General features: G+C 36.3%; 1 protein-coding gene, 1 long non-coding RNA gene, 1 other non-coding gene and 1 pseudogene across 11 annotated transcripts in view; 3 read left to right on the top strand and 1 right to left on the bottom strand.

The window, feature by feature from the left end:
• The window catches only part of MKLN1 (muskelin 1), a 384,259-nt gene that overhangs the window by 73,254 nt on the left and 286,385 nt on the right, over positions 1–24,620 (bottom strand). For all 9 annotated transcript variants that reach the window (XR_014067647.1, XR_014067648.1, XR_014067649.1 and 6 more), the window contains 2 exons: positions 15,980–16,092; positions 4,054–4,266 (listed from right to left, as the gene is read on the bottom strand). Coding sequence is in view for 6 of the 9 variants with exons in the window: in XM_081537099.1 (XP_081393225.1) it covers positions 4,054–4,266; positions 15,980–16,092 (326 nt within the window). In the remaining 3 variants the exon portion in view is untranslated. The remainder of the gene's footprint in view (positions 1–4,053; positions 4,267–15,979; positions 16,093–24,620) is intronic.
• On the top strand, positions 5,831–6,317 carry LOC145524548 (transcription factor BTF3 pseudogene; annotated as a pseudogene).
• LOC145524554 (uncharacterized) lies at positions 6,835–10,458 on the top strand. Its single transcript, XR_014067664.1, has 2 exons — positions 6,835–8,337; positions 10,107–10,458. It is a non-coding gene; the product is annotated as an uncharacterized LOC145524554 (long non-coding RNA).
• Positions 7,542–7,613, top strand: TRNAE-UUC (transfer RNA glutamic acid (anticodon UUC)). Its single transcript has one exon. It is a non-coding gene; the product is annotated as a tRNA-Glu (tRNA).

Below are 24,620 nucleotides of genomic sequence, written 5' to 3'. Positions count from 1 at the left end.
GCTGTGAAGGGTGCTGCAGCAGCTCTCCAGTACTTTATCTGTCCAGCTCCAATGTCCACACTGAACACTTGACGTGTTAATAATGATCACAGTCCAGTGCTACTCAGTCAAACTGGAAACTGTCCAGCTGTTTCATCCCCAATTGATCATGTACTGTTTGCCTCAAAATACATACTTTGAGACTCAAGTTGCTGCTATCTTATAGGTTGTGGTTTCTTTTGGTTGGATCTAATCCTACCTGCTTTCTAACTCACAGGAATTCCCTCAAATATTTTAAGTTCCATAAGGGCAATCTTGCTTGTTTTTCTACACAATTACTAATGTATTCTCTTGTCATTTCACAGGATGCTGGGCAGGAGGACAGTAAAAGTGTATGTTCAATGATCCACACTGACCCAGGGAGAATGTCAGTAAGCCGAGATCTCCAATCTTGTGACTGAAGTTCCTCCTGTCATTTCTTGATTAGCTAATTTTACATTTTCCAGTAATTTATATCAAGTCCTTGACTCATACTGTCTTTTCTTTGAAAACTTTCTAGATATTGTCTCTTAGCACTGAATGTAACTGTAGAGAAATCTGATATCAGTTTTGTTTTACCTCTGGATCATTTTGTCTAGTTGCCCCAAAATAGCTTCTTTATCTTTGAAATTCAATGTCACTAATATATTATCACAGTTGAATTTTTTAGAGTTGAATGCCTAGGGCAATTTTCTCTGACTATAACACATCCTTTTACACTATGCAGAATAGGTTTCCTTCTTGAGGAAATTCTCCTAGAATTTTATGTATAAATATTTCTTCTGTTCCATTGTTTTGGTTTTCTTCTTTAATGTGTCCAATAATGTATATGTTGGCTCTCTTTTGCATGTCTTTTCTGTCTATACTTTCCTAGCTAGCTGTTATATCCATACTTGCTTTATCTGCTTTTTATATTTCTTATGACCCTTACCCAATCTTCTTTATGCTCCTTGTAAACTAGTGAAGTTTACTATATTTTTCTTCAATTTCTTCCCTGAGATTTACCAGGCCCAGTTTCACCTGCTCCAATTATTTGGCCATCTCATCTGCATTCTTGAATCTATGCCTTGTAGTTTTCTTCAGAGTTTCAAGCTTCACTAAGTCATTCAATTTATGTTAGAATATTACAATATAATTTTCATCTGCTACTGTTTTTACTTTCACTGTTTTCCTTCAGAGTACTTCACTAAAGATCTGTTTACTACTGATTACACTGTTTACTACTTATTAGTTTTTCATATTTAAATAACATTTAAATATGATTTCCCATATTTAACTGAGATTTCCCTGCACCAGATAACACAAGGTTCCTATGGAGGTATGATATTCTTTCTCAAGGACTTCCTCCTCTATTTCTAATGAATTGCATGGCTTCTGCAAAATATGGAGCTTCTGTGAAGCCATGTCTTCTCTAACTGAACCTCATCTGGCTTAGGGGGCTCTATCTTGAGCTTTGAGCTCCCCTAGTTCCTTCAATGGACATGCAGAACAAGCCACTGTCCCTATTTGTCATGGTATTTCCATATCACTTATGGGCCTTGCTGGGCATTTTCCACATGGTGAAAAGTCAAAGTGAAAGTCGCTCAGTTGTGTCCGACTCTTTGTGACCCCGTGGACTATACCATCCATGGAATTCTCCAGGCCAGAATACTGGAGTAGGTAGCCTTTCCCTTCTCCAGGGGATCTACCAACCCAGGGATCAAACCCAGGTCTCTGACATTGCAGGCGGATTCTTTACCAGCTGAACCACAAGGGAAGCCCGACAATACTGGAGTGGGTAGCCTAACAATACTGGAGTAGGTAGCCTATTCCTTCTCCAGTGGATCTTCCCAACCCAGGAATTGAACCAGGGTCTTCTGCATTACAGATGGATTGTTTACCAAACTGAGCTATCAGAGAAGCCCCCATGTTACTTAACTGATTTCCACAGTAGCTGCAATGGGTTCAATTTCTGCTCTGCTCATGACACTTCCATTAAGATGTACCTCTGCTAGGCCTCCTCTGCATTCCCAGTTCTCCCCATTAAACAGTTGTGAGCTTCAATACAGCTTCTGGGTATTTCAATTGTTTCTGGCTAAATTTACAAGGAATTGGGAGTTGTGGGTTTTCTTTGGCTTCTAGTTTTGCTGAATATGTGACTTGTTTTGTTTTTTTGCTTTTTTAAAAAATCTTTTTGTTTGGTTCTCATTGTTCTTGAAGAATCACACAAAGCACCAACATGGAAAGCTTCAGAACGAAGCTGCCACTATGTCCTTAGGAAATCTAAAAGTCTTTGAATTTTAATTTTTTTAATATGTTAAAATTTAAAATGGCAAAGTAATTTTTAAACATATCTTCAGGCCTCTAGCTTTCTCACGATCCTCTCAAATTGAATGTTAAGTGTCAAATCTTAAAGTGTTAGAAACAACTCCAAGTAATTCTTGGAGTCGGTTCCAACTTATAACTTTGAATTTGCATGAAACAGAACAGAAAATGTATGCTAGTACATTGTGTTAATTGTTCAAGGTCACAGATGTAGCTATTGGCTGAATTAGCGCTGCAATCCTGGCCTCTTCACCCCTAGTGTCCTGTTAATAACATCTAATGAGTTAAAAATGAAGCATTACTTAACAGAACCTAGGCTTCAGGGGACATTCTACTTTACCAAAGTCAAGAGAAGCAAAGGCCCACATGAGCACAACATATGGGATATACTCAGACTACCCCTAAGTTATTCTTTTTTTCAACCTGTAGAAACATAAGCCTCTTTTGGAAAAGATATTTGGAACAAGTTGGAAGAAAATAAATTGTTTCCCTGATAATGTTATCTGTTGATGTTCTATTTTTAAAAGATCAGAGAAAGTCTAACTTTTTTGGAGTTCTTATTTTCCACATGAACAACACTGATTATGTCAGCAGGAAAGTACAAAGCTTTACAGAGCTGGGTTATGTACAGCCAGCACAAGTTACAAATTCAATCTGGGGAGCACTCTCAAGACTAATGTTTTTTATTTTCCACCCACCACATACTTGGTAGGCATATAAGCCACCAAGCCTCACCGTTCTCCTATAAAATCTACTTGTTAATATAAATATGGCAGGAGGAAAGTTTAAAAGCAAAGAATTAACAAAAATTGGGAAAGAAGCAGTAAATAAAGACTTTGGTTTTAATGCCTAGATATTAGGCATAGATCATGTCATAAATTCTAGCACCAACCCCCAATTTCTCAAGTACTGATATTATATAATGCTTTGTTTATTAATAGTATTACAGATTTAAAAAAAAATCTTTTTCTTCCCCATACTCCAAAAACTTTAGACATGGGCTGAACCAACCAAAACTGCCTACTGAATTCAAAGTGGTTACTATTTAGTTTGAAGTAGTACTGACCTAAACTGAACTGATACAAAATAAGAATTCAAAATAAAAAAAAGAATTCAAAGATAGGTAACAATAATAACAGGGATGATGAGAGCTATACACATACTGATATTTAAATGGTTTATGAGACTGCTATATGTAGTCTTGTTTACAACATCATTATATGACTTCTACTGGTCCTGAATTTAAACTTCATCTAGTACATGCCAAATTCTTATCTATCTTATACTGAGTTTGTGATTATATACAAAAGTAAATATATTGTACTCACACTGGAAGAAACACTACATTTCAAATCCTTGAACTCATTATAAAGTAATTTAAAATTTTTCAGGAATGTAGAATAAACAATTTAAAATTTATTGTTATGATTTATGAATACCATAGAACTAAATTTGCTTTTCCTAACATGTATGGCTCCATCGACTCTCTATAAAGTTTTCATAAACTAATGACTGTGTTCTGAGATCTTATTACTTTATTTTGTACCAAATAAGAGAAAAAAATTTTAAGAAATAACTTTAAACTACTGAAACAATAGTTTCTTTTATTATGTCATAGGTATTTGTGGTAGAAATCACTAACAGAAAACTCAGCATAACATCTGAAACTCAAAGAGCCAAGAGTGACTAAGCACTAATTAATTCCACCATATAGTTATCTATGCACCAAACCTGATGATCAAACACTAGTTTTGGTCCTCCATCAGCAGCAGTATCCTCACTGAGTAACATCCATGTGTTTGTGTCAATGTCGTAACGATAGAAATCACTTTTCAGAGATTTGCTGTTCCTCACAGAGGAATCCAAATAACGCCCCAAAGTGTAGATTTGCCTTCGTTGAATGTCAATGCACATTTTATGACATGATCTAGCACTAGGACCATTCTGTGGAGAGCAAACAAAAAAAAAAAAAAGAAAAAAATTCAAGAATAAATAACAGAAAACAAAATTAAATGCCTCATTTTGCTGACTTTCACGAACAGGATTGCTAAGAAATTTGATCAAATCCAACTAATATATGTCCAATATTAGACTTAAGTCTCTATAGAAAAATAAAAGAAGCAATAGGAGACACAAATCTTAGCTTAGAAATGCTTAAACTCTACCAGGAAAGATGAGAACAACTATTTTCTATTCTATGGCACTCTGTTTATAACACTTATATGGCTTCTAATGTATATTCCATTACATTTTAGTCATTTGTGTACAGAGCTTAATTCTTTTGTACATGTCAATCTATTCAAAGACACATTTGGTTTTTCAAAATATTTTTGTACACTTCATCAGAATCTAGCATAAAACAGACACTCCAAGAATATTTAGAATTTCATAATTGGTAGGAACCTTAATAAAACTTGTAGTTTGATGTTCTCCTTTAAAAAATAAAGACACAGAAGCTCAAAGAAGATATCCTCCTGAAAGTAGTAGCTAGTGACAGAAGCAGAATGAGAATCCAAGTCTTTCACTTCTTCTTCCACACTTTATATAAAATTGACTTTCCTGACAAGATAAATAATTCAGCTACATTAAACAATTAGGGAAAAAAATGAAGAACAGTGTATTATCAACAGAAATTAATTAGTTGAGATCACTAGTATCACAGGACAGAACAAAAGGTTAAAAAAAATTGTAGTATAAGCCTAAAAAAAAAAAAAGAATTCATTAAAAAAAATGGAACTTCAATTGGGTAGGACTGTATTAGTTGAAAGAGGGAAAAGGAAAAATACTTTGCATTTGTTAAATATCTCCTAAATTCTATCTATATTACTACTATGTATGCAAGTATATATTTTATTTATCCTTATAACAACTCCATAAGGAAATAATATCACCATTTCACAGAGTCTAAATAGTCCGTTTACACTCTAAGATGGAGAATCTAAGACACAGTGTAACCACGACAAAAACTGTTCTTTCTACTCTTCCATACTGTTTTCTCCAGAAGATAAGAGAAACAAAAGCAAAAATACACTACAGTATGTGCAGTTATGACCGAGATGGAAGAATTCCTGCCACAGAAACAGCAGAGCTGAAGTATAAGGTAGAAATACAAAGCCTGTGAATGACTGACAAGAGAACTGAATATAATCTTGCAAGCATTAAAGAACTATCATATATTTCTAGAGAAGAATACAATATAAAAAAGTATTATAGTATGAGTAATCCAGCATTATTTGGATTAGATGAAGGAATAAAAATATCAGACAGGAAAAACAGTTTGACATTCATGTGAGTATTCATGCTAATTACTATTTTAAGATTATTGTTAAATATTTTTGTCAAGGAAAATCTGCAGCAGAAAGGCAGAAATTTTATTTAAGAAAGAATTTCTGCTCTGGCTGCCATGTTGTGACCCCACATGTGTGCACCTAATTTCAGCTGGTCTGCAGGAGACCCCCTGAGCACCAAAACTAATCCCCCAGGGAAGCCCCACTTTCGCTCCAGCAAGATGAAAGACACTATCGTGAACCAGAATAAACTCACCAAATGGCAGGCACAAGTGCACATTAGTGGGAAAAAAACTGCTAGCAGAAAGAAGAAGGTGGTTCTTAGAACAGTCACAGCAGACAATAAAGAAATTTCAGTTCTCTTTAAAGAAGTTAGAGGTAAACACTATCTCTGGTATTGAAGAGGTGAAGATGTTCACAAACCAAGGAACAGTGATTCATTTGAATAACCCTAGAGGTTAGGTCTCTCTGGTAGCAAAGACTTTCACCGTTACAGGCCATGCTGAGACAAAGCAGCTGACAGAAATGCTACCCAGCATCTTAAACCTGCTTGGCACAGAGAGTCTGACCAGTTTAAGGAGATAGGCTAAGGCTCTGCCAGAACAATCTGTGATTGGAAAAGTACCACTTGCCATGGGAGAGGATGCTGATGATGAAGTTCCAGATGTTGTGGAGAATTTTGATGAAGCTTCCAAGAATGAAGCTTAGTAAGCCGAGTCAACTTCTGAAGAAGATAAATCTTGAAGAAGTTATTGGGAGTTGCTATCTTATGACTGCTCTTTAAAATTTTATGGATCTAATAAAATCTAGATCTAGTATTTTTAATCCCAAGCCCCAAGACAATGCGGCTCTTCTCATTTTTTGCTTGTATACAATTCATCCTTTGCAGCTTATTAAGCTGAAGAAGCCTGGGGGTAAAGTCTGAAACAAAAGTTAATAAAGTTCTTTACCTGGTTTAAAGAAAAAAAGAAACAATTTATTCTGTAATTAAACAATTTCGAAAACAAATACAAGGCAACATATAATGAATCTACGCCATATTTCCTAGAGTGTGAAATCTGAAGTTTTAATAGGAGAATAATAGAACTTCTTGCTTCAGTTTAATTAGCAAAAGTGCTATTAAAACGATGAGCAAATTACTTCCTAACTGAGAAGAAAAAGGGGAATAAAGAATAGAAACCAAGAAACTGGGGAACAGAAGAAAAAATAGAGAAAACTAATAAAGTTTTTTTTTTCCTTTCAAAAAAATAACAAAATGATTAACAGAATTATAAACCAGTAGTAAGGCTAATTTTTTTTTTAAAGAGAGAGAAAATACAAATTGCCAGTATCAGAAATGAAAGCAGTACCATCAATACAGGCTCACCAGAAACTAAAAAAAAAAGAACTATCATGAAAAATACAGTAAAATTTGACTAAGAAGATAAAATGGACATATTCCTTGAAAAAATGACATTAAAATTGACACAAGATGAAAGAAAAAACCTAAAGTCATCATATCTCTTGAAAATTTGGATTCATAATTTTAAATCTTTCTACAAAGAGAATACAGCCACAGCTATCTATACTGGTAAATTTTATCAAATACTTAAGGAAAAACTAGTATCAATTCTACAAAAATTTTTTCAGAAAACACAGGAAGAAAAAGACCTCCATTTTTAAAATCTGTATTCTATTCACTCCTAACACATATTTTATGAGGACGACATAACACTGAAACTATACTACAAAGGAGGAAGAGGAGAAGTAATATACAAATAGCTAGTATACCTCATGACTACAAACACAAAACATCTTTAACAAAATATTAAATAGAATACAGCAATATATAAAAAGAATATTTCATAACTAAAGGGGGTTTATCTCAAAGATGCAAAGTCAATTTTACATCTGAAAATTAATCAAGGTACTTTGCCAAGAATAAAGGTGATTTCCCTGGTGGTCCAGTGGTTAGGACTCGGTGCTTTCACTGCCGTGGCCCAGGTTTAATCCCTGGACAGGGAACTAAGATCCCACTAGCTGGCAAGGTCAAAAAAAAGAAAAGTGAAAGAATAAAGAGAGAAAATATACAATCTTAGCAATATTACAGAACCAAGCACATGATAAATTTAACGCATACTCATGAGGAAGAACTCACAGCAAACTAGGAAAAGAAATGAACTTCCTATATCTGATAAAGAAGGTATGACCATCCTAACTCTAATTTTCCACTGAATGGTGAAATACAGAATGCTTTCCTGCTAAGATCTGAAACAAACTAAGGATGTCCATCCAATGCAGAAAGACATTAAAAAAATTTTTTTAAGAGTGGAAACAAAGATGTTAAAATCATCTCTACTCACAGATGACAGGACTGTTTAAAACATCCTAAGAAATCAACATAGAACAAAAAACAAACTATTAGAAATAATTAAGTGGATTCAGAAAAGTGATGATACAAAAAATATTAAAACATCAATTTACTTCAGTATATTAGCAGGAAACAAGTTGAAAGTTAAAAATGTTGAAGTTTCACTTACAATAGCAAGGAAAAGCAAAATACACTGGGGTCCATTTAATAAAAAAGACCTCTAATCTGCAAACTCCAAGTACTGAGGGATAATGAGTAAGACTTAAATAAATGGAAATTTAGCCCTGTTCATGGATTAGAAGGCTCAGTATCATTAAGACATCAATTATCTCCAGGCTGATTTATAGATTGAACACACATCCAATCATAATTTCAACAGTGTTAGAAACCGATGATGATCGTAAAATTTATGCGAAAATGTAAAGGACTTAGAAGAGTCAAAATAATTTTTTTTTTTTTTTTTTTAAATTTAAAAAAATTTTAATTGAGGTATATTTGACATATAACGTTGCATTAGTCTTAGGAATACAACATACTGCTTTGATATACATCTTTATCTGTTATAAAGTGATTACCACAATGATTTTAAGTAACATCTACCACCATACATAGTTACAGTTTTTTCTTATGATGAGAACTTTTAAGATCTGCTTTCTCTTAGCTACTTGCAAATATACAATACACTATGGTTAACTATAGTTACCATGAGGATAGCAGCATTCAGGCACTTAGAGCATGCTTAGCATATGGTAGAACTCCATTAATACTAACAATTGGCCATGACCATTATTCCTATCCTTTTTTTTTTTTTTTCTTTACTTGGGGGCTAATTACTTTACAATATTGTAATAGTTTTTGCCATACATTGACAAGAATCAGCCATGGGTTTACATGTGTTCCCCTTCCCGAACCCCCCACCCACCTCCCTCCCCCTCCCATCCCTCTGGATCATCCCACTGCCCCGGCCCCGAGCCCTTGTCACATGCATCGAACATGGAATGGTGCTCTGTTTCACATATGACAATACACATGTCTCAATGCCATTCTCCCAGAACGTCCCACCCTCACCTTCTCCCTCAGAGTCCATAAAATTGTTCCATGCATCTGTGTCTCTCATTCTGTCCCGCATATAGGGTTATCGTTACCATCTTTCAGATTCCATATATATGCATTAGTATACTGTATTGTTGTTTTTCTTTCTGGCTTACTTCACTCTGTATAATGGGCTCCAGTTTCATCCATCTCAGTAGAACCGGTTCAAATGTATTTTTTTTAATGGCTGAGTAATATTCCATTGTGTATATGTACCACAGCTTCCTTATCCATTCATCTGCTGATGGACATCTAGGTTGCTTCCATGTCCTGGCTATTGTAAACAGTGCTGCGATGAACATTGGGGTACACGCGTCTCTTTCAATTCTGGTTTCCTCGGTGTATATGCCCAGCAGTGGGATTGCTGGGTCATATGGCAGTTCTATTCCCAGTTTTTTAAGGAATCTCCACACTGTTCTCCATAGTGGCTGTACTAGTTTGCATTCCCACCAACAGTGTAAGAGGGTTCCCTTTTCTCCACACCCTCTCCAGCATTTATTGCTTGTAGACTTTTGGATAGCAGCCATTCTGACTGGTGTGAAATGATACCTCATTGTGGTTTTGATTTGCATTTCTCTAATAATGAGTGATGTTGAGCATCTTTTCATGTGTTTGTTAGCCATCTGTATGTCTTCTTTGGAGAAATGTCTGTTTAGTTCTTTGGCCCATTTTTTGATTGGGTCATTTATTTTTCGGGAATTCAGCTGCAGAAGTTGCTTGTATATTTTTGAGATTAATTGTTTGTCTGTTGCTTCATTTGCTATTATTTTCTCCCATTCTGAAGGCTGTCTTTTCACCTTGTTTATAGTTTCCTTTGTTGTGCAAAAGCTTTTAATTTTAATTAGGTCCCATTTGTTTATTTTTGCTTTTATTTCCAATATTCTGGGAGGTGGGTCATGGAGGATCCTGCTGTGATTTATGTCGGAGAGTGTTTTGCCTATGTTTTCCTCTAGGAGTTTTATTGTTTCTGGTCTGAAGGCTCAGTATCATTAAGACATCAATTATCTCCAGGCTGATTTATAGATTGAACACACATCCAATCATAATTTCAACAGTGTTAGAAACCGATGATGATCGTAAAATTTATGCGAAAATGTAAAGGACTTAGAAGAGTCAAAATAATTTTTAAAAAGAAGAACAAAAAGGTCTTACATTACTTGATCTAAAGTCACACTGGAACATAAATAGATTAAAAGATAATGGGGCAGGTTAGAATATCCTAAAAGACAAATATACTTATATATTCCATTGATTCTTGAAAAGGGTGCCAAACAGGGAAAGAAGATAGGAAGTGACTAGAACTCTCATACATTTCTGGAAGGAATGTAAAACAGTATAACCATTTTGGGGAAAGCTTTAACAGTTCCATCAATGGATGCTAAAAGGGTAAAAGTTTGATGCTGCCGCTGCTAAGTCGCTTCAGTAGTGTCCAACTCTGTGTGACCCCATAGATGGCAGCCTACCAGGTTCCTCTGTGCCTGGGATCCTCCAGGCAAGAATAACTAGAGTGGGCTGCCATTTCCTTCTCCAATGCATGCATGTATGTTAAGTCACTTCAGTCATGTCCAACTCTGTGTGACCCCATGGACAGCAGCCCAACAGGCTCCTCTGGCCACGGGATTCGCTAGGCAAGAATACTGGTGTGGGATGCCATTTCCTTCTCTGGAAAGTTTGATGAGTAACACAATATTTTCACAGTCTCAAAATGTCTCCCCTCAACTTACTTAATCATGGGGCAGGAAATCTGCTGAGCACATCAGACAAACTGATGTAATGTGCTTGTCTCCTGACAGGACATATTTAGGAGGACCTGATGTTCACACGTGGCATCCCAGCTAGAAATGCTTAACCTATATCCAATCCTAGGGAAACATTAAACAGACCCAACAGAAGGACAGTCTACAAAACTGCCATATATTCTTCAAAAATGCCATGGTCAAGACAGACAGACAAGTCAAGGAACTAAAGGATACTAATGAAACATGACACTGAAATGCACTGCATTATCATGAACTGAGTCCTGAGTCAGGGACAGAGTTGGGGTAACAGTAAGACATCTATAAAGGACATTAAGTAACTAGAGTGGGTAGCCTTTTTCTTCTCCAGGGGATCTTTCCAACCCAGGGATCGAACCCAGGTTTCTTGCATTGCAGGTGGATTTTTTACCAGCTGAGCCACAAGGGAAGACCAAGAATACAGGAGTGGGTAACCTATCCTTTCTCCAGCAGATTGTCCAGCCCCAGGAACTGAATCAGGGTCTCCTGCATTGCAGGCAGATTCTTTACCAACTGAGCTATCAGGGAAGCCCATAAAGGATATTAACTAAGGCACTATTGGGATAACTATCTATATGCAAAAAGGGAATGGGGGTTAAAACAGCACTTCAGGGATCTTCAGGGACTCTAAAAAGTCAAAGTCATTTTTATAACAATTGTTGTTGTTGTTCAGTCGTTAAGTCATGTCTGACCCTCTTTGACCCCACGAACTGCAGCATGCCAGGCTTCCTTGTCCTTCACCATCTCCTGGAGTTTGCGCAAACTTATGTCCATTGAGTCAGTGATGCTATCTAACCATCTCATCCTCTGTTGCCCCCTTCTCCTCTTGCCCTCAATCTTTCCCAGCATCAGGGTCTTTTCCAATGAGTCAGCTCTTCTATCAGGTGGCCAAAATATTGGAGCTTCAGCTTCAGCATCAGTACCTTCCAATGAATATTCAGGGTTGACTTCCTTTAGGAATGACTGGTTTGATCTCCTTGCAGTCCAAGGGACTCTCAAGAGTGTTCTCCAGCACCACAATTTGAAAGCATCAATTCTTCGGTGCTCTTTCTTCTTTATGGTCCAACTCTCACATCCATACGTGACTACTGGAAAAATCATAGCTTTGACTATACAGACCTTTATCAGAAAAGCGATGTCTCTGCTTTTTAATACACTGTCTAGGTCTGTTATAGCTTTTCTTCTAAGGGGCAAGTGTCTTTTAATTTCATGGTTGCAGTCACCGTCCACAGTGATTTTGGAGCCCAGTAAAATAAAATCTGTCACTGTTCATAACAATACTATTTCACTCTTATTCACTTGTAAGTGTATGTGATATCTTCCAGAGGCTACATGACTTTTGATATAGCAGCAGATTGAAGTTAGAAGCAGATATAAATCTAGCTGCCTTCTATTCAGTTACAATTAAAGGGACTTAGAAAACAATAAAACAGCTACTTGACATATGATGGTTGTCTTAAGGAAAAGCATCTATGCAGTTGTTTTAGTTGCATGCTGATCTAGATGCTTTTTCCACAAAACATGGTATTTACTCAAAAGAAAACTAACAATCCAGGTAGAGTTATTCAGAGATTTTCCGAAAAATAAATGAAGTATTTTACTTTGAAGGAGAACAACTGATAAAATCTGTTGCCAATAATAAAATGTACATTTTAAAGCAAATTTAGAATTTTAGAAAACTTCTACCTGCCACTGTGATTGTGACACCTTCCCAACACATAAAAGACTTTCCTAATGAGATTGATAGTGATATTAACAAATGTGGTTTGGTATAATAAAACACGTCAACATCTGAAGACCTGACTAACTCACAGAACCAATATTTTTCAAGTGACCATCACACAAGTAAAAAAACAAGCACAGGAAAAAGATATATTCAAAGAGCAACACAGATCAGTGGATTTTACTGTAACAGAATACAAAACATTAGCTGATGAGGTCTCAGAGTCTATAGTGCAATTATCTTTAAAAAGCAAACAACAATTTGTCAATTTGGGGTATAAGATCAAAAAAGAATATGTGCTATTACATAAAAAGGCTACAATTAAAATACTACTAAAATATTACTACTAAGAATATTAATATTCTTTCCAAGAATATATAAATGTGAGGTCCAATTTTCTTCATATATTTTACATAAAACAATATGTTGTAAAAGATGACATGCAAAAGAACATATGAGAATTTAGCTGTCTTCCACTAAGCTAGATATTAAAGATATTTATAAAAGTGCAAATAATTTGTTTTGAACCAATAAAAACTTACATGCACATATACATGAACATTTAAAATTATTCTAAAAGCTGAGCCATTCTACTATCTTTCAATCTACTACGTGTTATTAGATACATTACTTAATCTAAATGAATTAAATTACTTTTGTGTGTGTGTGATTCAATATTTTTATAGATTCTACTCCATTTAAAGTTATTACAAATTAATGGCTGTATTTCCCTGTGCTGTACAATATGTCCTTGTTGCTTAATTATTTTACACACAGTAATTCTGCTTTTTAATTGTATATTATACTTTTAAAACATATGCACCAAGGTACCATTAAATAATAAAACTTGTACTTACTGTACTAATTTGGTAGAAAACAAAACTAGATATATGAACCTCTTCAATTTTGGAAGGAATGAGCATTTTACTAGAGCCATATATCCTCATTCACTTCACTGATGAAACAAAGGTTTTTAGGTGTTTAAATGAAGTAACAATAAACTATAATAAATCTTAATTCTAATACTGGATAATCAACATATCGCTATTGACTTGAAAATAACAGAAAAGTGTTCTCACCAAAATAATCTACTATTAATTGCATTCTAAATATTACTTAGAATATTACATTAATATTACTTTTGAGGATCCCTATAATTGCCCTCTCCTACCAAAGCAGTTATTCTCCTGAATTTTGTATTTATCATTTCTTTGTTTTTCTCCAGCATTAACTTTTTATTTAACTTATCTGAACTATTTACTCCCTACAGAGTAAGCAACCATGCCTTAAGGAATTCAGAGTTTCCACTGGGAAATAGAAATATAAGCCAATCATTGTAGTAACCTGCTCAAGGAATGTAAGGGGTTAAGTGGTCACACCAAAGGAAGCTTCCAATTCTGGTTGGGGAAGTCAAGAAAGGCTTCACAGAGGAACTGAAGTGTGAACTGTGTTTTAAAGGGTAAGTAGGCATACACTAGGTAAAATCTGAGTGCATGGGAGGAGCAGCGTCTGTTAATTCCAAACAGGGAAAGAACAAATTGCATACCAAAGAACATAGGTGAGAATGTCGAATAATTCTAGCAACTAAAAGTATGGCTAGCACAGTTAAATAATTAGGCTAGAAAAGTAGATGGGGGCCAAATCATGACAAGAAATTTGGTTTTCACTCTAAGCAAACAGAACTAAGGTAGATAAACTTCTTTATTATTGCTGAAGCTGTTATTACTCACACTTCCCTAATCTATGTCCCTAGGTAGTGCCGCCCATCACCCATAATTGTGGATTTGATCACATGACTTCTTTTGGGAAAATGGGACAATAACAAATTTAATGACGTGCATATGTCTACATCATCCCCCTTGCAGCTTTGCCCCTACATGAGAATAAGACTCATGCTAGCCAACAAGAAGGTGAGTGGCTATGCAGAACAGAGTCAAATAGTCCCAGAAGCTATTCTAGATTAGAGACAGTCAGCTGACTCCCAACACTTGAGTGAGCCCAGTCAACCTACGGACTTGTGAACAAAATAAATACTTATTATTATATGCCACTAAAGTTTTGTGGGTACTTGTAATATATGGAATATATTGTGATATATGGAATGCAGTGGATAACTGAAACAGACTGAGACCAATTATGTGGTTTAAGCAGAGATGCTATGTGGCCCAAAGAAAAAAATTTTTTAAAGACTATGTTAATGAATGAAGACTAGGTTTGGAATCAACAAAGGAGGTAAAAAAAGTTTAAGAAAGAAACCACAAAGCTGAAAGGAACAGAGAGGAAAAAATGTCTGAAACTCAATACTGGGTGCTAGAACTGGTGGAACTTAGGCCCTAATTAGACACATTCAGTGAAGAGAAGGATTTCAGGATGAATTGTAAACTTTTTGCAAAAACAATTCAGACACAATCAACCTAGATTTAAAATAGTTTAAGAGAAATAAGAAAGGTATTTTTTTAAGATCTGCCTTTGAATTTTTGAGGAGAGAAATAATCATTTCAGAAAATGGTCCTTAATACTGAAAAGGCAAAGGCCATTTTTACAGGGATAATAATAATTTTAAGATCTCTTTAGAAAGATTAAACAATACTCAAATGATTAACAAAGGAACACACCAAATAAGCAAGAATCCAGTTACCTAAGATGAAAGACATAGCACCAGAGTTTTAAAAAATGGCCTTCCTAGATTAAAATCGGCGGTTTTGAATTAGGTCTTTTCTACCTCTTTTCATTTGCTGTTACAACTGTTTTTAGTTTATTTTTCACCTTGTAATCTGAAACTGCTTGGATGGAAAAGTACAATAAAAAATTCTACAAAGATATTAAAAAAAAATAATACATGAATATGTGCTTTATAGCAGTGTATAATTAATTATACACTTATTTAATTCAAAATCATAAATTTAAGACATTCTATTCACTATGGAAGTTTTATGTGTATATGCCTCAATAGACAGACTCACACATGAATACACATAAACAATTTTAGTTAAAAATAAAATATATATCATTTGTGGAAACTGACAATACAGTCAAATAGCGAGGGGCCAAAGTAGCAAGATAGTGAGGAATCAAAAGCACGTATTTCCAGAGGAAACAAAAATAAATGTACAAAATAAGAGTGGAGCTGACAAGATCATGAGAAAAAAGATACAGTTCCATTTTAACTAAAATGGTTAAAATCTAAGTTATATTAGATACCCGTTTCTATTTATCTCTATAAAATAGATTTGTTCATGTAACTGTAGTTCAAGAACCAGGCATAGAAGCTGGAATGCAAGAATACTTAAGCCAAACTTGTCACCACAAATTCTTCCGCTACCACTGCTGACATACATTAGAAAAGAACACAAATCACTCAGAAAGAGAAGTGTATGCCCACACCCCTATCGTAATAAAGACGGGTGAGAACTGAAGTCTGAAAACTTGCCTCTTTCTCAGTGTCTCTAGAGATACATGTCCACTGGTTCTCTTTCACACCGTACGCCCAGAAGTCAGCAAGATCTTGCGTTCCATCCCAGCCACCAAACAAATAAACAGTCTCTGTGAAAATTAGAAAAATATGTTTAAAAAAATAAACTTAAGAACAGAATTTAAGCAAAGGCACCCATATTTAGCCATTGCTTCTAAGATCATTTAAGAAGGTACCTCTAAGTAACCTTAAAAATGAGGTTTTTAAACTGGTAACACTCCAAAATAAATACTAGTATTTCCTAAACATAAGCATATGGAAAGGCTGCTGCAGAACTAGTATTTTGAGAGATTTATAAATATGAAGGTAACAAGGAAGCATCCCATAAGATTCTGATTCTACAAGTCCTTTGTGAGTAAAAAGAGGCAGTACTTTGACAGTGTCCAAGGGGAATCCTGATGAGCAGCCAGTTTAGGATCTTCTGTGTTAGGCCATGAGAAGTTTACATTTACCAGCTTCTCAACAATGCAGCTTCAGAGTCTTTTAAAAAAAAAAAATTCCAGAGGAATACACAGCGTGGAACACAACACAAAGGTATCTAGCTATTTCTGAAAAAACTTCACAGTAAAACTGTTTTCTACAATATCAAAAACAATAGTTAAAACTAGCTGAGTTGAAGTTAGATATCTTAAGAATAAAGTGATGCATAGCCTTGATATTCCCATGGAAACTGGGGGAAATTACTGCAAATATATTGTGGTAGATTTCACTCCTCAGAAATCAACTCTTAAGTCATTCCAGGTATCCTGAAAATTTGATTTCTTCTAACTCTGAAATGTCTATTATATCCCTGGACTTTATCATGTGACAAAACATTTCTTGCTCAGAGACTAGTGAAAATTTTTATATACAACATTGCGCATCATCCACTTTCTTTATAAAATAATAGTGCCTTTTTTTTCTTCAAATATTTATCTCCTTTGTGAATATCTTATGTCTACCGGTTATACATACCTACCACTTTTTAAAGTTAAATAATATATTACAGGAAAACTATAAAGCCATCTACTCTCTAACTGACATGACCCAAGCCTATATATATGGAGACTGTCATCTACATTACATCCCACTATGAAGGGTTAAAATGCCGAGTGCATATGGAAATACTGTAACACTACATAAGAAAATTCCTGCCATTCACAGAGATATCTTATATGAGATTTTTGTCATGTTTTCAAGTAATTTCAAACTCTAAGTGAATCTTCTAAGTGAAAGAACCTAGGGGAAATCAAAACAAAGCTTTTGGATAAGAACAGACCACTGGAACCATTTTAATGCCAACTTAGTAATAATGTATAGGTCACTTCACTTGCCTGGGTCCTGGTTTTTTCATTTATAGAACTCTCAGTGTGGTGGTAAAGATTTTCAGATATAAGTTACACGAAAACATTCTGAAGATTGTTGTCAAGCATGAACAGCATTTCTACCTTTAAAACATGCATATACACACAAAATACTTTGTAGTTACTAAGCACCACAAATGCAATAAAAATAGTATTACTGTATCTGTTTCCATGTCTAATTCAGTACCTAGAACACTTTTGGCTCTGTACAAATGTGAAATAGTGGAAACTATTAAACTGCCATCTCTCAGAAATACAAAACAATCCATTATCATTAGTTAAGTAACATTCTATTCCCCAAATGATACACAGTAATGCCCAGATAACTGAGAATTTTACAGGAAAAACTTTAAGAATTTTCATCTGACACAAAAATTATTTGCCAAACCCCATTAGATTCTAAAGCCTGGAGAGGGAGAGGGTATATAACTAAAATAGCAATAGCAATTGACCTTTTGTTTTAATAGTGTTTCTGAGCAACCTCTGGATAAGGTTACCCTGGTTCATTAACTTTAATAACCTTTCCTCTTGGGCTCTGGGTCTGAAAAGCAGGTTTCTTTGTACGCATAAATTCTCACAGCAGAGAAAACCCACATTTCCACAACAGCCTCATTGATAGCTGAGCAAAATAAAATCTGGCACAAAGCAAGCATCCCAATGGAATTAATCCAAGATGTCATTCTTGTTTGTGAATGCTTTGTGGTCCCAGTTAAAAGTTTAATATTAAAATTGAATGAATCAAGGTATAAACAGGACCTTTTGACATACCTGAATGAAATGCATAACACAATTTTAATTAAATCATCTAATCATTTAAGTTAAATAATTTGGAGATAAAAATATCTAGAAATGAACACCAGCAAAAATATTTAATGCATAAATATAAAAAACTTTTAAAGATTATAGAAATAATCAGATAGAACTGTAGTGAGAAGTAACAAAGCAGAAAAAAGGAAATGCTATTATTTGCAACATGGCAGCAGCTTGGTTTACTGATGTCTACTCTCATGTTTATAGGTTATATAACAATTCACGTGCAGCTCAATATCAAGAAAACAAACAATCCAATTAAAAAAATGGGTGGAAGACCTAAGCAGACCTTTGTGTCAAAAGAAGACATACAGATGGCCAACAAACACATGATAAGATGCTCAACATTGCTCATTACTAGAGAAATGCAAATCAAAACTACAATAAGGTATCACTTCATACCAGTCAGAATGGCCATTACCAAAAATATCTACATACAATAAGTGATGGAGAGAATGTGGAGAAAAGGGAATCCTCTTGAACTGATGGTGCGAGTATAAATTGATACAGCCACTATGGAGAACAGTGTGGACATTCCTTAAGAAACTACGAATAAAACTATATGACCCAGCAATCCTACTACTGGATATAAACCCTGAGAAAACCGTAATTCAAAAGACACTTGTACCTCAATGTTCACTGCAGCACTATTTACAACTGTTAGGACATGGAAGCAACCTAGATGTCCATTGACAGATGAATGGATAAAGAAGCTGTGGTACATATATACAATAGAATATTACTCAGCCATAAAGAGGAAAGAAACTGGGTCATTTGCAGTGATGGTATACAGGAGACAGGGATCAAGACCATCCCCATGGAAAAGAAATGCAAAAAAGCAAAATGGCTGTCTGAGGAGGCCTTACAAATAGCTGGGAAAAGAAGAGAAGCGAAAAGCAAAGGAGAAAAGGAAAGATATTCCCATCTGAATGCAGAGTTCCAAAGAATAGCAAGGAGAGATAAGAAAGCCTTCCTCAGCAATCAATGCAAAGAAATAGAGGAAAACAATAGAATGGGAAAGACTAGAGATCTCTTCAAGAAAATTAGAGATACCAAGGGAACACTTCATGCAAAGATGGGCTCGATAAAGGACAGAAATGATATGGACCTAACAGAAGCAGAAGATATTAAGAAGAGGTGGCAAGAATACACAGAAGAACTGTACAAAAAAGATCTTCACGACCCAGATAATCACGATGGTGTGATCACTCACCTAGAGCTAGACATCCTGGAATGTGAAGCCAAGTGGGCCTTAGAAAGCATCACTATGAACAAAGCTAGTGGAGGTGATGGAATTCCGGTTGAGCTATTTCAAATCCTGAAAGATGATGCTGTGCAAGTGCTGCACTCGATATGCCAGCAAATCTGGAAACCTCAGCAGTGGCCACAGGACTGGAAAAGGTCAGTTTTCATTCCAATCCCAAAGAAAGGCAATGCCAAAGAACGCTCAAACTACTGCACAATTGCACTCATCTCACACGCTAGTAAAGTAATGCTCAAAATTCTCCAAGTCAGGCTTGAACAATACGTGAACCGTGAACTTCCAGATGTTCAAGCTGGATTTAGAAAAGGCAGAGGAACCAGAGATCAAATTGCCAACATTCGCTGGATCATCGAAAAAGCAAGAGAGTTCCAGAAGAACATCTATTTCTGCTTTATTGACTATGCCAAAGCCTTTGACTGTGTGGATCACAATAAACTGTGGAAAATTCTGAAAGAGATGGGAATACCAGACCATCTGACCTGTCTCTTGAGAAACTTGCATGCAGGTCAGGAAGCAACAGTTAGAACTGGACATGGAACAACAGACTGGTTCCAAATAGGAAAAGGAATACGTCAAGACTGTATATTGTCACCCTGCTTATTTAATTTATATGCAGAGTACATCATGAGAAACGCTGGGCTGGAAGAAACACAAGCTGGAATCAAGACTGCCGGGAGAAATATCAATAACCTCAGATATGCAGATGATACCACCCTTATGGCAGAAAGCGAAAAAGAACTAAAGAGCCTCTTGATGAAAGTGAAAGAGGAGAGTGAAAAAGTTGACTTCAAGCTCAACATTCAGAAAACTAAGATCATGAAATCTGGTCCCATCACCTCATGGGTAATAGATGGGGAAACCGTGCAAATCGTGTCAGACTTAATTTTTGGGGGCTCCAAAATCACTGCTGATGATGATTGCAGCCATAAATTAAAATACACTTACTCCTTGGAAGGAAAGTTATGACCAACCTAGATAGCATATTTTGGAGAAGGCAATGGCACCCCACTCCAGTACTCTTGCCTGGAAAATCCCATGGACGGAGGAGCCAGGTAGGCTGCAGTCCATGGGGTCACTGGGAGTCAGACACGACTGAGCGACTTCACTTTCACTTTTCACTTTCATGCACTGGAGAAGGAAATGGCAACCCACTCCAGTATTCTTGCCTGGAGAATCCCAGGGACAGCGGAGCCTGATGGGCTTCCATCTATGGGGTTGCACAGAGTCGGACACGACTGAAGCGACTTAGCAGCAGCAGCAGCAGCAGCAGCAGATAGCATATTTAAAAGCAGAGACATTACTCTGCAAACAAAGGTCCGTCTAGTCAAGGCTATGGTTTTTCTAGTAGTCATGTATGGATGTGAGAGTTGGACAGTGAAGAAACCTGAGCGCCGAAGAATTGATGCTTTTGAACTGTGGTGTTAGAGAAGACTCTTGAGAGTTCCTTGGACTGCAAGAAGATCCAACCAGTGCATCCTAAAGGAGATCAGTCCTGGGTGTTCATTGGAAGGACTGATGTTGAAGCTGAAACTCCAATGCTTTGACCACCTCATGCGAAGAGCTGACTCATTGGAAAAGACCCTAATGCTGGGAAGGATTGGGGGCAGGAGGAGAAGGGAACGACAGAGGATGAGATGGCTGGATGGCATCACCGACTCGATGGACATGGGTTTGGGTAGACTCCGGGAGCTGGTGATGGACAGAGAGGCCTGGCGTGCTGCGATTCATGGGGTTGCAAAGTGTCGGACACAACTGAGCGACTGAACTGAACTGGATGAATCCAGAGACTGTCATAAGTCAGAAAGAGAAAAACAAATATTGTATATTAATGCACATATATGGAATCCAGAAAAATGAAACTTGATGAACCTATCTGCAGGGCAGGATAGAGACGCAGATGTAGAGAATGGACTTATGGACACAGTAAGGGAAGGAAAAAGTGGGACCAAATGAAAGAGTAGCACTGACATATATACACTACCAAGTATAAAACAGCTGTTGTATATAGCACTGGGAGCTCAGCTCAGGGCTCTGTGATGACTTAAAGGCATAAGATGGAGGGATGGCAGGGAGGCTCAGGAGGGAGGGGATGTTGTTGTTATTCAGTCTCTAAGTCTTGTCTAACTCTTTGCTACCCCATGGATTTCAGTACACCAGGCTTCCCTGTCCTTCCCTATCTCTGGGAGTTTGCTCAAACTCATGTCAGGGAAGGGATATATGTATACGTATAGCTGATTCACAATGCTGTACAGCAGAAACTAATACAACATTATAAAGCAATTACCCTCCAATTTTAAAAAATTCTTTTAAAAGAACTTATATACATGTATAGGGTAATAAATCCTCCTCAAGCAGCAGCCCTTTCTCTATTTTCTTTTCTTAAAGGAGCATAGGCTACAGAGACTATTTCTCCCAGATGCATGGGAATGTTCAGTCAATATTTTCTCAGTACTAATCCGAATTGGGAAGGCACTTCAGAGAAAAAAACAAAACACAAAGAAGACATCGTCCCTACCCTCAAGGAGCTTACAATTTAGTGAAGAATATAAAATGCTGAAGCTCCCATACTTTGGCCACCCATTAGGAAGAGCTGACTCAGTGGAAAAGACCCTGATGCTGGGAAAGATTAAAAGCAAAAGGAAAAGGGGGTGGTAGAGGATGAGATGGTTAGATTACATCATCAACTCAAAGAACATGAATTTGAGCAAACTCCAGGAGATAGTGGAGGACAGAGGAGGCTGGCGTGCTGCAGTCCATGGGGTCATAAAGAGTCGTATGCAACTTACTGAACAACACCAGCATAAAACAAATGCATGAATCACCACAATGAAATGTAGACTAAGTGCCATAAGAAAGGTAAAAGATCACCATGGGAGTTCAAAAAAGCAAAGAGACTATACCAAATTGAAGGGACCCAGGAAGATTTCACAGTGACAAGTGGTATCTGATCTATGCATCAGAAGGTGGCTTTGTTGACAGAATGAAAGAAAGAGAAGAGAACTTTTTTAAGTAGGGTACAAACTAAAATAAAGGTACAGGGACAGAAAAACACACAAAAAGTGTTTTAAAAGACATAGAATCTAAAGCCAGGCAGACCTTGAATGATATCGCAGCTCTACCACCATGGTTGTGGAACCAACACCACATTCCTTAACCACTGGTTTCCTCAGCTCTCAAATTCTATGAGATAGAATACCTATCTCATAAAGCTACCGTGAGAATTCAATAATGCACGTACCATGGTGAAAACTGTGTGATGAATAAACACACTGTTTATTTTAAAAGAACAAAAAAGGTAGTGGAATACAGTAAGTTATAAAGACAGGCAGCAGCCAGATTATGAAATGGGATAAATGGCAAAATAAATGTTTTGAACTTGACTCTGCAGACAGTATGAACTTCCCGTGTTGCTCAGAGGTAAAGAATCCTCTGGTCAACGCAGGAGACGTGGGTTTTCAGGTTCGATTCCTGAGTCAAGAAAACTCCCTGGAGAAAGAAATGGCAACCCACTCCTGTATTGTTGCCTGAGAAATCCAGTGGACAGAGAAGCCTGGTGGACGATAGTCCATGGGGTCACAAGAGAGTAGGACACACAATTAAGTGACTAAACAACAACTACAGACAGTATAGATCAACAGAAGATTTTATGCAAAGATGCAACATGGTCAGATCTGAACCTGCAGCATATGGACTTACTAAAAAGGATGAGCCAGGAAACAGAAAGATAAATAAAGTGATCAATAATAGCCAATGTCCAAGATATCAAACCAATTTCATTCTCATAGACCAAATGGATCAATCACCAATCAGTCATTACTTCAGCCACAAAAGCTAAAATGCAGCCATATTCTTTGGCACAGGTCTTTTTCAATATCAGTACTAGATAAACCCTACAACTTCTTACTACCAAAAGTACCAATCTATACATCTCACATACACTAAAAATAAGGTAGAAATGTTATCACATCAGTGTCTTCACACCATTTTGCACAAAGAAGCAAGCTTTTTATTTTACAAGCCCAATTGCAGTATCTATCCTCCTCCTCTGATTCTTAGGGGTAAATCAGACTATGCTGATTGCATAATCCTCCACAAGATGGCACACTACTATTCAAAATGAAATCCATTTTTCCACTTTGAAATAGTACAGAACGCATATACTATGCACCGACATACCATGGACCCAACCTCAGATAAAACTCTAATGTCATGCTGCTGTATTTAAAATGGATAACCAACAGGGACCTACTGTATAGCACAGGAACTTTGCTCAATGTTATGTGACAGGCTGGATGAGAGGGGAGTTTGGGGGAGAATGGATACATGTGTATGTATGGCTGAGTCCCTTTGCTGTTCACCTGAAACTATCATAGCACTGTTTGTTAACTGGCTATACCCCAACACAAAATAAAAAGTTTTTTTTTTTTTTTTAATTCAAGTGTCAAAAAGAAGAGGAAGGAGGAGGGTTAGTAGCCCTGTATAAGAGGTTAGCTTAATTTCTAGTGTAATACAATAGAAAAACAAATGAAATGGTTAAAAAAGCTTTTAAGAAACACAAATTTATATCCAAGGTTAAATGAACTCTGTCAGGACATTTAGTTTATGACTTCAATCCCTCTGAAAATGTAGCTAAGACCTTAGATTGACATGAGAATTTTTGAAGGGAGGAATAAATTAGAAGGGAAAAAGATATTTTATGTCCTTTTTAACCTTACTTTCTTTAGCCATTCCCTTGAACTCTCAAGACCCAGCAGATTATCAACTGGATTCATCTGTCTCTTTAAAAAGAGCTATATTTCTTATATAAAGCTATGATTACAAAACTATCTAGAGACTGATCTTTTGGGTTATTTCAACATATGACTGCAATTTCCATGCTAAAAGGTTGTATTTTCTGCCTATGACAATATACTTTATACTAGGGCTATATTTTAGAATTCCTTTCTGATAACCATATGAAAGAAAAAGATTTGTGTCATATGTAGTTACAGAAATATAGCGTCACATGCAGTTACAGAAATACAGCCATATGAATGTATTTGTATTTAAAAACTAAAGCCCATGTTTACCTACTTTCTGCAATGGTTTCTTTAAAGAATATCAAGCAAAACTATTATGTAGAATTAAAAAAAAAAAGGAAGAACTTTACATATAAAGTATACAGAATAGTCAGGTTCAGATT

This window comes from Giraffa tippelskirchi, chromosome 10 (assembly GCF_054371585.1).
Source record: "Giraffa tippelskirchi isolate mGirTip1 chromosome 10, T2T-mGirTip1v1.2.pri, whole genome shotgun sequence".
Classification (NCBI taxonomy): Eukaryota; Metazoa; Chordata; class Mammalia; order Artiodactyla; family Giraffidae; genus Giraffa; species Giraffa tippelskirchi.
This window is presented reverse-complemented; position numbering and strand designations above follow the sequence as displayed.